Source organism: Lacerta agilis, chromosome 4 (assembly GCF_009819535.1).
Source record: "Lacerta agilis isolate rLacAgi1 chromosome 4, rLacAgi1.pri, whole genome shotgun sequence".
In the NCBI taxonomy this organism is placed as follows: Eukaryota; Metazoa; Chordata; class Lepidosauria; order Squamata; family Lacertidae; genus Lacerta; species Lacerta agilis.
Window position 1 is genome coordinate 19,834,861 of NC_046315.1, and position 12,925 is coordinate 19,847,785.

Consider the following 12,925-nt stretch of genomic DNA (forward strand, 5'->3'; position numbering starts at 1 on the left):
GTTTCCATCAAAAAGAGTTGGAGGGTATGATCAGATGTCCCTATTTTCTTCGGGGATATGTTGGAAGGTTATGGAGTTATGCGACCCCCGAGCCAAGAGATAAGTAACTATACAACCTTTAGAAGCCATCTAAAGGCAGCCCTCTATAGGGAAGTTTTCAATGTTTTATTCTGTTTTTATATATGTTGGAAGCTGCCCAGAGTGGCTGCGGCAACCCAGTTAGATAGGCAGGGTAATAATAATAATAATAATAATAATAATAATAATAGTGAAATAGGATGCCCCTATTTTCATTGGATAAATGTTGGGGCATTTTAATTGGAGTTAGCTCCCATAAGAACAAGGCCTGCATTTTAAGAGGGTTCAAATAAAGGTGTGCTACAATATGATGGATAGCAATGGGAAGCGTCTTAGTTGGTTATACATCACAAGAAACGAGCATATATTAACAAGTGGCAAACAGATACAAAGGTGCTAATTTGCTGATTAAAAGGTCCAACGACAGAGTGTGATTCAGCTCCATTAAAGCCAGTGGGAACTTTGCCGTTGAGCTCAGCAGAACGCAGCTCATACACTCAACTGATACTTTTTTTTCACAATACAACTAAAAGTGTGCAAATATCATTCTTAATAGAGGAAACATTTACAACTAATGATGAGTGAACTCCACTCACTTTTATTCAAAATCTGAGAATTAATTACAAGTGTTGCTGGAAAACTCTGGGGAAGAATACTTTTATTCTTAGACACCTCTCTCTCTCTCTCTCTCTCTCTCTCTCTCAAAAAAAAAAAAAGGTTTGCAATTCATTGCATTACATGAAATTGGATTAAAATCTTATCGGTATTGCAATTTGCATTGAGTATCGAGGCAAGGAAGTAATTTTTTTTTTTTTTTGCTCTAAAGCTTCTAAAGAGGTCATAAAAACATATGCCGGGGAGAGCTAGCTAATTCAGTAATAACAAGCTTACTGGCTGACTGGGTATAGAAGCTTATCAGAGCTAGTTAAACAAGCTTTGAGGACTCCAGCTTCATTATTATTTTTCTGAAGACTTGAGTTTGCCCCCTGATCTCTAGAGCATAGTTAGCCAATATGATACCCTCCAGGTGGTGCGAACCATTCAGAACTACCATAACCTGCATGGATGACGGGTGTTGCAGTCCAACAACTTCTAGAGGGCCTCGTATTGGCATCCCCTGCTCTAGAGCCTTTAAACACTTCCCCTTTTGGTGGAGGGGATTTGTCTCTCTGCTCTCTGCGTGAGCAGAGCAGAACACAACAACCTGAGAACTCGAGCTATGCTATGGAAATGGCAGGCATGGGAAGGGTTCTAAAGTATCTCTCCCTGCCCTTCACCCACTTCAAACTGCCTCCTCCTTTCCTTGATATTTTAGAAATTAAAAGAAGCCGTTTAATTAGGCTCCAAAATGGTATTCAACAGGTATCGATTCAACAGAGGCCCACTTTGTTTAGGAAGGTGAGCGCTGAAGCGTCAGAGAAAATGATTAAACCGCAGGACGGAAAAAGTTTCTACCCCAACGTTACAAGTCGTCTCGTTTTCTTAATAGCTTTAAATTATTGAAACAGGCAGATGAATCCTAACTTGAGGCCATGGAAGAGCAGAGGAACTTATCTACTGCTGTATTCAATTTATTATTGTTATCTGACACTATGAAAAATTGATCTCAAAGCGATGTACAGTTTTATTTTGTTTTAAAACATACAATAACAAATTAAAATATATCCAAAGGTTTAAAGAAAACATTAGCTGAAACTGCCTATCCCGCAAGAGCACCCTACCCTACTAAAATATCAATACCAATCAAGAACAAAATGTCTGGTGAATATGAACATCTTCACCTGGCACCTAAAGGTTGATAGCGATGACACCAAGCACATCTCTCTGGGGAGATGCTGTCCAAAGCCCAACCTGGCTGTACACACACACACACACACTCTGTTGTATAATCATCCATGTCAGTTTCAGGTTGCTGAGCCTGAGGATTGGGCCCCGTGGGGATCTGCTAGGGTTTGGACCCTGCCAAGCCAAAGCTACTGTCCTCCAGTCCTATTTGGGGGCCTTCTTAACAGTGGGGTTCCCCCCAACCCCCGCCCTGCACCACCAGTGCTCCCATCTGCCAACAGAGGCTAACTGAGAGGCTGCTCTACACAATCCTATCTCTCCCTCCTTAGCCATCAACATGTGGGAGAGTAGGACTGCACTCTTAGAACTTCTTGAAGCATGTAACTTTACTCCCTTTTTGATTAAGAGGAAAGGCTTGAGAACTGCGATATCTCTAGCTGTGCTCGAAGCGGTTGAGATCATCTCTCTCCTCCTTACCGCCAATCTCACAGGAGAAGAAGCTGAGGCATTTCAATATTCTGCCTGCGTCTTTATTTATAGCAGGAAACGCATTCAACCCTCAGGTTACTAAATCATTCTGAAACAGATGGATGTTTTTCATCCTGTCAGCTTCAAACCCAAGGCCGAGTGGCATCCTCCGCTCTCCCAAGCCCCTGCTGAACTCCCAGCTAATTCTCAGAACTTGCCGACCTGCGTTCTTAAAGCGACGAATTTATTTATGGCGCTGTATTAGAAAGGCATATTCCTTCTAGCGTGAGAGGTGATAGCTTTGTAGGCAGAGGATCCTAAAACCCTTATGTGAAAACAAACTGCACCTCAAGAAAGATGAGAACGGACAAACTTTACTTTGGTGCACTGGGGACCCTGGTTTGGAACATCTAATACACTTGACAGGGTATTATTATCAAGATTTATTGGAACCTGGGCTGCACTCCCTTTCACTGAGAAGTTATCTGCACCACCAGCAACCCTGAGGAGTTGTTATATCCATACATTCCTGCCCCAGGAATGGGAGCCTCAACAACAGTTGCCTGGGCTCTTGTCAGCTTGACATACACCCCAACATGCTGTTGTCACCTTTAGGGCCACAACACCAGAGAAGATCACAAGCAAGCTATAAGCTTTGGGGCACTAGAGAAGTTCCTAGATACCTATATGTAAGGTTACTTGAGAGGAGAGAGAAGCATGTATAAGTGTGGATCAACCTGGCGGAGAGCCAGAAAGGAGTGGCACCTCCAGCTCCAAGTCAGACAATTGGCCAATCTAGCTGAGAACTCAACTACACTGATTGGGAGAAGCTCTCCAGGATTTCAGACAGGAGTCTCTCCCTGGAGTACCTGGAGATGCTGAGGGTTGAACCTTTCGATTGAGCCATGCCCACCTGCCCTACACCTAATGTCAGCTGATTTGCTGCACTAGAAAAGTGCCACACACACTCCCCCCCCCATGTAGTTTGATTTCACACTGATGTCATTGTGGTGCCAGGTAATTGTCAGGTGGACAGCTCTGACCGCTTGTCGCACTGGGCGGAAGGTGTGTTTGGAGATCAGGATCTGCCCAGCTGTTTTAAAAAGTATTCTTATCTCGTCATTTCTAACTAGCCTACTTCTAATCAAAACGTCTCAGACAGGTTGGAGGAACCAGCTGCGCAACACCTGAGGGAAGAAGGCTCAGAGCCCGGGAATTGGCGGCGGGGTGCTGATAAGTGGTCAGAGGGAGGAGAGAGAGACTAGGAAGAGGAGGAGGTGTTGGAAGCTGAAGAGGTATCAGGGCTTAGTGAGCTGGGAGAGGCTGTGGCAGAGAGAAGTCCAGAACCAGAGGCAGAAACAGAAGCAGGAGAGTGGGAAGAGGCCAAGAGGCAGAGATGAGCCAGGCTGGTGAACAGTCATGGGTGTCTCCCCTTCTTACTGCGACAAGCTCCCCTCCCCTCCCCTCTCCCAGAACCAGAAGAGGCATAAAAAGAGCAGGGGAGAGGTTGGATTCATGCAGGCACAGTCTCTGACTGCTTGGGAAAAGCCATGGAGATGAGAGAACGTAAGACACCTGTGGGGAGGCAGGGACTTTCAGTCTCGACAACTGACCCATGGGGCGAGACCTACTGGGGATGAGCTGCTGTGTTCACTAGTCCTGACACTCCGCCAAGTCTGTGCAGATCGTGTTCTTGCTAATAAAGAATTAGCTCCAACTTGAACGGTGTGATTTACTGCTGGCTTGCTCCCTGTCACGAAAGTGTTTCGTAGGAAGGCGCCACAAGCTGCGAAAAGTAGGCATTAATGGGGGCTGAACTCTGATCTGTGCATTTCAGCAAAGTGTGAAGATGCTTTGAAACATCACCAGAGCACTGCAGTGTGAACCCATGGAAATTCCGCTCCTGCAATGCTGGATCAATAGGTGAAGGTCATCTCACTCTGGCTGCATCAGTTACAGGAGTATGTGCACACTGTATAACTGCAAAAGGATGAAGTAGGTGTGCTCTCTCTTGCCCCTAAAGCCAAGACATCATCTTCTGCTTCCACGGGGATTGTACATTTCAGCACCTTCTCCCACACAGTGCTATGATTTAATAGCATCTCTGGCCTTGAGTAAATAAATGCCTTTGCTTCTGAATGCAGACAGGACTGTTATTTATTTTCCCCCATGTTCTCTCCCCCCGGCTCTTACTCATGAAATGCCAAAGATGAATAGGGAACTCCTCCTTCCAATACTAACACTGTGAAGAGAGGACTCTGCAAAGCTCTTTCAAAATAGAAAGCAAAGCAAAAGACAGTTGCAAACAGTGCACCCCTGGAACAATTACAACCTCCGGGCCCTTTGCGAAGGACCATGATTCAGGGATAGAACATTGGACAGCTGCATATTCCTGCCTTGCAGGGGGTTGGACTAGATCAGGCATCACCAACCTTCGGCCCTCCAGATGTTTTGGACTACCATTCCCATCATCCCTGACCACCGGTCCTGTTAGCTAGGGATCATGGAAGTTGTAGGCCAAAACATCTGGAGGGCCACAGGTTGGGGATGCCTGGACTAGATGATCCTCAGCGTCCCTTCCAACTCTACAATAATGTGATTCTATGTGCTTTGCCTGCAGAAGTGAGAATTCTGAAAGATGGCTGCACTTCAGTTCTCATACTGTTTTGGGAAATCCGAACTCGGCAAGTTCGCCTTTAATGAGGATGGAATCAAATCTCTCCCCCCATATCTAGAGCTGGCTTGCCACATTTTGAAGTCCGTCAAGTAAAACACACTGCCTTCTAAATAGGGGGGCCTTCTTAAGTCCAAAGTCTAAAATTAGTTTGAAAGGGTCTCAGAACGGCTCAAAATGAGATGCAGAGGAGTATTTGCGACCTAAAGCCCACCCCAGTTTAAGCTTCCCGCCATCAATAAGAAGAGCAGAGACAGTGTTTTTGAAAAATAGCTCGCTCATCACAACCAGCCTGTACTGCAAAGCTACTGGGGAGTGTGCCTGCTCTCAGTTCACGAGAATCATGGAATTGTAGAGTTGGAAGGAATCTCAAGAGTCATCTAGTCCAACCCCCTGCAATGTGATGCAGGAATCTTTTGCCCAACATGGGGCTCAAACCCACAACCCTGAGAGTAAGAGTCCCATGCTCTACTGACTGAGCTATCCAGGAGCGAAGCAGCATTCAGTCTGTAGCATTCTAGAGTTCAGTTGATTGCAGGGTGGTTTGTTGTTGCTGTTTTGGTATAACGTGCCCCAGAATCCCTTGCAACACACACCATTCCCTCGGCAGCCACATGGCAAATGATTCCTGAAAGTAGACACTTAAACCACTATGAACTATATTATGTAAGCATTTATGCCAGTTTTTTAATATGGGGGAGAGAGTAATACTCTAGTTCTGTGTGAATGGAAAACTTCCATTTCTGAATGGTGTTGGTATGGATACCCTCTCACTAAATCTATGAACTTGTTTCTGTGGTGAAAAAAATGTTACCACCAACTCTTGGATTGCTAACACCAAGAAGGGAAGCTCCAGAGCGGGGGGGGGGGGGGCAATCTGGTTATATAACCACATTGCTGAGTTGTGGTAACTAACCACATGATTAGTTGTTCCATATGCAAATGTACTCTTTTGCTGTAATGTTATTGCGCAAAATGACAAATAATTTCTCATTTCAGGCGAGCCACCCTGAAATAGGCTATTTTGTAGCTTTTGGGGTATGATTTACACATTAGAAAGGAGAAAAAAAGAAAGGAGAAAGAAAAAGAGAAGTTGCTAGGATACTGGAAGGAAGATTTCCACATACCAGTGATGGAATTATCAGCAGAAACACGGGGCTCTGCTTTTCTCGAGGAGAGTTATGTTTGGCATAACTGTACACAGCTCAAGTGATTTAAGCACCCTCATGTCAAGTCGACCACCTGCAACCCTAGCAGATGGGAATAAACATTCAAAGAAAGGTACAAGATTATGAAGAAAGTTGCTCCGACATAAAAACGTACCTGCATCCTTTTCTTTTTCTGTCTTAAAATGTATTTGCAGGCAACTAAGCCAGAAGTTCCATCAAGCATCTGAGGAACTATGGGCTCCATGACATTAAAGAGAGGAGCCATCAAAATTTGACTAATGTAAAATTCAAGGCAAATTTGGAAGGGTTCACTGAGACAAGACAGAGGTAACATTTTTCAGGAAAGCCGAATATTTTTCAATAATTATATATATAAGCATTGAATTCCACAAGGCAGAGGGTTCTAGGTTGGTGGTTTTCAAACTATTTTCTGACTTAACTCTGAGTTCCTTAGGGGCAACTCAACAAAAAGCTCGGATCAGTAATAGCGAACCAGCTTCCCTGTATCTACCATTTCCAGGCACTGTACATTTACAGAGAACTGGAAGGTGTGTTTGAGGTCACTTCCTTAAATCATATGGAGCACTCTTGTTGCACAACAAAGCTGTACACTGTCCTATGAGACCTGAGTGTGCATACCGAAACATGCTATAATCCACAGGTGGGGAACCTTTTGTGGCTTGAGCATCACACTAGCTCTCAGGATTGGGATGAGCAAAGCCTTTTTCAGCCTTGCTCGATGCAGGACCATATTCACTCCAGTCCATTTGATAAGGGCCCCTTACATTTTCAAGAGCCCTTTACTGAGTGCTCCAGACATCCACAGTGTATCTGGAGGACGATGGTGCAACTCAACATCACTCTACGCCAACACACCAATTTTCTAAAGCAAGAAAAACTAATTGCTGGATGGAAAACTCTATGTTGTGCCTTGTACAGTCAGCAGGTCTACAGGTATCTGGGATTAATGGCAGTCTCAGAGTAGACATGCTGAAGTTAATCGGATGCAAGTTAGTCCAACACGTTGTATACTGCAATTATTTCCAGTTTTAGACCAGTGTTTTAAATATTAAACTTCATTTATTTGGTAGATTTCTTTGGTGCAAGGTAAAAGTAGAAGAGGAGGAGGAGGAGTTTGGATTTGATATCCCGCTTTATCACTACCCGAAGGAGTCTCAAAGCGGCTAACATTCTCCTTTCCCTTCCTCCCCCACAACAAACACTCTGTGAGGTGAGTGAGGCTGAGAGACTTCAAAGAAGTGTGACTAGCCCAAGATCACCCAGCAGCTGCATGTGGAGGAGCGGAGACACGAACCCAGTTCACCAGATTACGAGTCCACCGTTCTGAACCACTACACCACACTGGCTCCCAGAAAAAGAAGGACTAATAGTTTGACGGTTCATAAAGAATCTTCATATACATTTCCCTGTTCATTCTGATTGCCAGTCCCCATACGATTCAGTGTGAACTTCTCCCACATTAAGAAGCACATTTTGAAGGCGGTTTGGGATAGTTCTGGGTTCTCTTTCACCCACTCCATGCCCTGCAAGCTTTCAACAAGGAAGACTGCACACAACAAATCTGCATAATTGCAGAGTTAATTTTAGCAGCACATGCAAATTGACGTTTGCTTTTCCTCTGCGCCTGCTTATTTCTTCGCCTCGCTCCTCGGACCCATTAGTGCCACCTTAACTCACTAAAAAAAAAAGCAAATAATTATTGAGAGTGACTTAAAGGGAAAACTCTTTTTAGTCAAGAATCTCATTGATGTAGCCAGCATGACTAGAAACCTCAAGCATAAGCTTCATACGTCAAATGCTCAGTGTCTCCCAGAAAACTGAGGAAGCGACTCGCAAATAGCGTATTTAATAAAATAACTATCACAGTAAGTCCTCATTGTTTGAATTTTTCATAGCATTGCACACAGCAACAGTATTAAAACAATGACGAAAAACTTTACAAAGACGGTTAAAACAATGAAATCCCTACGCCACAGAAAGTCCTGTGAACGTCACATACAGGTAAGTCGTATAATGATGCTATATTATGCGGAACCCATTAATGAAAACGTTCCTTTATTTTGCCTATTCTTCAGAGGCCACTCTGCAAATTTCCAGGAGTGGCTGGCAGATTCGTCACTTGTCCACTCATTTTCATATAGTGCCCACCCCACCCCAGCCCCAACTTGGCATCTGGGCGGTTCAGGAAAAACAACACGGCACCTGCAGTATATCGATATATTTTGCTGTGCCACTGCTACAGGTAGCAGAGAAGAGTTAAAAACAGGTGCCTATGGATTTGCTGCTGCCACCCTAGGTAGCAGCTACTTTTAAAATTAAATAAAGAGCCAGAAGACCACAAAAGAAAGGTGGGCAGACCTGTGTTGGGGGCCGTTGCTGGGCAGGGAAAAGTGAAATGATGAGGTCTAATGATGCCACTAGGGGCGCGGGTGACACTGTGGTCTAAACCACTGAGCCTTGGGCTTGCCAATCAAAACGTTGGTGGTTCGAATCCCTGCAACAGGGTGAGCTCCTGTTGCTTGGTCCCAGCTCCTGCCAACCTAGCAGTTCAAAAGCACGTCAAAGTGCAAGTAGATAAATAGGTACTCCTCCGGCGGGAAGGTAAATGCCGTTTCCGTGCGCTGCTCTGGTGTCGGTGTTCCATTGTGACAGAAGGGCTTAGTCATGCTAGCCACATGACCTGGAAAAACTGTCTGCGGAGTGGACAAACACCGGCTCCCTTGGCCTGAAAAGCGAGATGAGCACCTGTCATCGGCAACACTGGGAGTGGATCAGGGAGGGTCATTATGCCCACTATTTCATCTGTTTCTCCAGTTCCTAGAGTAGGAAAGGTACAAAGCTAGGGCAAGAGAACTGCATTTACAGTTTCTATCATTATCTCTCACTCCCCCCCCCCCCCTGAGATTCATTACATACCCTCCAAGTGTCCAGGGACAGTTCTGGAATTACAGAATCCATAACAGTTTCTGATTAGATCCCGGAATGCCCAGGTTTTCCTGTTTCCTTCCCTCCTCATCTCGGAGGGGAGAACAATTAAAAGTGGGGTGTGGTGGGTGTGCGCGCGAAAATGGAGTCCTGTTTATACGGAAAATATAATACCAGCACAAAATGAAGGAAATAGTGAAGCTGAATCGTGAATTTCTCCCCCACTCCTAGATAGTGGTAAACACACACACAAACACACATGCAACTCAAGTCCAGAGGGAAAAGGCAAGATATTGGCACTCCTCTGAAGCATTTCCAGACATTTATCATTCTAGCAGAGGAAGTGGAATGGAGAATGTGAGAAGCAATTGTCTGCATTCCATGCACTTATTCAGCAACATCTTAGCACCCTGTTTCTAGTTAAAAGAAGAAGAAGAACTGGAGGAAAAAGTAGGAACCACTTCATCTATATGGTATCTCCTTTTCTGAAATCCAGGCACATCACTACTGCATTGTCAGTGGTTGGTTCTTAGCTTTTCAGTCTCCCATCATGACCCCCACAAGAGTCAGTGAAGAGTTACATCTCTGGAGAAGATGGCTCCCTTATTGCCAAGATCATGCAATTATGTCTGTTCTACTGAGTGTTAGGGAATTTAAAAGGGGGGGAGCTGGAAAATTATTTTACAATCTGTATTGCAAGCTCCTTAATGAATTCAAACTTTAATGATCTGTAGTTTATTATATCTCATGGAACGTCCTGCTAGCAAGTCCTTGCTGTTAAATTAGGTGCTATTATTACCCAAGAAAGGTGCACAAAACATTGTGGTGATTAGCAACTGGGGACGCCAAAGTACCACGGGAAAAGAAAACTAGGTACACCTATGCAATTGAGTTCTCCCAAGGGGAACTTGACCCTGTAGGTGATCCAGCCATGCCTCTACTTGAACCACATCAGATGACACATACAATGCCCAATGAAAGGCTTTAAATGTATCTCCAAGACAGTTCAGCATCCAGAAACTCCCCCCCAGGCTTAGTGAAAGATATTGCAAACAAAGCACATTGTGTATTTATTCTCCCAAGAAATGGGTAAGCTAATTTCAGTGCAGATAAGCTCTGTGTTGTCATGCTCCAACGTAACTGGGAATGAAGCGTCTGCCTGGGGGACGAATGTAACCAGCAATACAACATGTTGGGCTTATCAGAAAATCATGCTCTACTCGGTGGATGCAAAGGGACGACGCAGCTCAACATTTGGACTGACGCAGTTCAAAGGAAGAAGAGGATATACTATCTCTTTTTCATGCTATCTTTATGCCTTGTACTTCAGGTAGGGAGGAGGTAGAGAGAATGGAAAATGGATCACTTGCTTGACATGGTAGCCAGCCACTGAGCAGTGGAGATTTCAAAGTGAAAAACTTTGTGCCATTTTTCCTCTATGAAGAATGCCACATTGATTGACCTAGGAGCAATGCTTTTCTTAAAAAACAAAGAAAGAAGAGTAGAGTGGTGCCTCGGGTTACAAACACCTCAGGTTACAAACACTTCGGGTTACAGACTCTGCTAACCCGGAAGTAGTACCTCAGGTTAAGAACTTTACCTCAGGATGAGAACAGAAACTGCGCGCCGGCAGCACGGCAGCAGCGGGAGGCCCCATTAGCTAAAGTGGTACCTCAGGTTAAGAACGGACCTCCAGAATGAATTAAGTTTGTAACCAGAGGTACCACTATATGATAAATTTATTCCAAACCCTGAAGAGCATGAACATCTAAGGAGTGCTTTTGCTTAACCTCCAAATGCAAAAAAAAAAGAAAAAGAAAAGATGGGGGAAAGAAATGGGGGGGGGAGTCTGTGCCCAACACTATAATAAAAACATTTGTTGTTGTTGTTCAGTCGTTCAGTCGTGTCCGACTCTTCGTGACCCCATGGACCAGAGCACGCCAGGCACCCCTATCCTTCACTGCCTCCCGCAGTTTGGCCAAACTCATGTTAGTAGCTTCGAGAACACTGTCCAACCACCTCATCCTCTGTCGTCCCCTTCTCCTTGTGCCCTCCATCTTTCCCAACATCAGGGTCTTTTCCAGGGAGTCTTCTCTACTCATGAGGTGGCCAAAGTACTAATAAAAACATTAGGGGGGTGTATATTCTTACCCCCTAACAGGAGTGCTCCTATTCAGGGTTCTGGCCAACCATGCTGTCTGCTATAAGCTTTCAGTAAGTCAAGTAGGCTTCCTTCTCCTTTCCGTTTCATGCCTTTCCTTCCCAAATGACACAGCATTCTCTGGCACCTCATGTCCACTGAGCATGCTCAGTCCGCACTGGGCAGTTCGGGCGACAGGCAAATGCTGATACAGTTTCATTTCCCATTGGCTCCATGTTTGTCTCCTTTCTTGTTAGTACAGAGACACTGAGTTTGCCGTGAGAGGGAATGTGGGGTTGTTACCAGCTGGCCAAATGGAAAGCAGACGGAAAATTGATCTTTCACTCAATAAAGTGAACTGTCATGGATGCTTTTGCTGAAATTCCTGCATTGCAGGGGGATGGACGAGATGACCCTTTGGGGTCCCTTCCAACTCTACAATTCTATGATTCTATGTGGGGCTTGAACCCACAATCTTGAGATTAAGAGTCTCATGCCCTACCGACTGAGCTATATAAAAATATGTAGGGCCCATCCTATTCTCTTGATTGTAATCTGTTTTAACTCCCCTTAATATTGTATTTTTAAATTGTTGTAATTTGCCCTGGCAAATTATGGTGAAGGGTGGGTAATAAATTATTTTTCTTTATTAAAATATAAGTTTGCAGGTTCCTAAAACCAGGAACCATCAAATCCTGCATCTCAATTCCCGCAGCAGCCAGCCAGATGCCCCCAGAAGCAAGGCATGAAAGACAACATCCCATGGTTTTGCTCCCCAGCAAGTGGTATTTACTGGTACACTGCTCTTGGAGATGGAGGTTCCAATCAGCTATCGTGCTTTGCCTAACACCTTGCTGAACTGTGCACCCAGAGCATTTCAACTGTGCCTGTGATGCAGGTGCTTTCCATTCGATTGCTCAGGATGCAGAGCAAGTAAATTTACCTTAATAGGTCTTCCATCTGGTGTAAGCACCTCCTCTGACAGCTCCATCATCTTCAGGGCCATCAGCGCGATGGGCTTTGCGTGATTTAGGTTCTGTCTGTGGAGCCCTGCTGCAACACAGTACGCATCACCTATTGTTTCCACCTGCAGCAATCAGACAAATCAAATGCAAAAAATATGATAATGAGCCAGGAACTGGTACCATTAAGTCTATGCAATCACTAAATGTTGCTTAAAAACATGTCAGCACAACATCAATAAGATAAGCTATTAGACAACGGAGTATAATTACCCCCAAGTTTGCAAACAGGCACAATCAAATCCTGACATCTCATTGCACAGTTGTTCATCATTAGTGAGCGCAAAATCATTAGAATTGAGGACAACTTATGCTATCAAGTGGGTTGTAACAACACTGAACCATAAGAAAATGAGGGTTTTTTTCTGGATCAGGGAGCCTACTGCAAATCTGCAGGTGGGGGAGAAGGTGCCACTGTAGTTTGTCCTCTTGTAGGATAAGAATTGTAATCTGTACATCTTCTACACTAAAGCAATCTGACACTTACAGACTGAACATAGATAGAATTTCTTCCACCTCTCTCACAGCACTAAAACTCAGGGTCTCTGGTTAACAAGAACCCACAATTCAGTTGCCATGAATGCCAGAGCAGCTGCCCCACTGAACTCTGGTGAGGGGCTCTTCCCTCATCTCTAGCAACAGC

At 44.6% G+C, this 12,925-nt stretch overlaps 1 protein-coding gene across 1 annotated transcript in view; it reads right to left on the reverse strand.

The window, feature by feature from the left end:
• The window catches only part of GUCY1A2 (guanylate cyclase 1 soluble subunit alpha 2), a 136,840-nt gene that overhangs the window by 31,831 nt on the left and 92,084 nt on the right, over positions 1 to 12,925 (reverse strand). Inside the window, exon 6 of the mRNA XM_033146218.1 lies at positions 12,204 to 12,347. Coding sequence (XP_033002109.1) covers positions 12,204 to 12,347 — 144 coding nt within the window. The remainder of the gene's footprint in view (positions 1 to 12,203; positions 12,348 to 12,925) is intronic.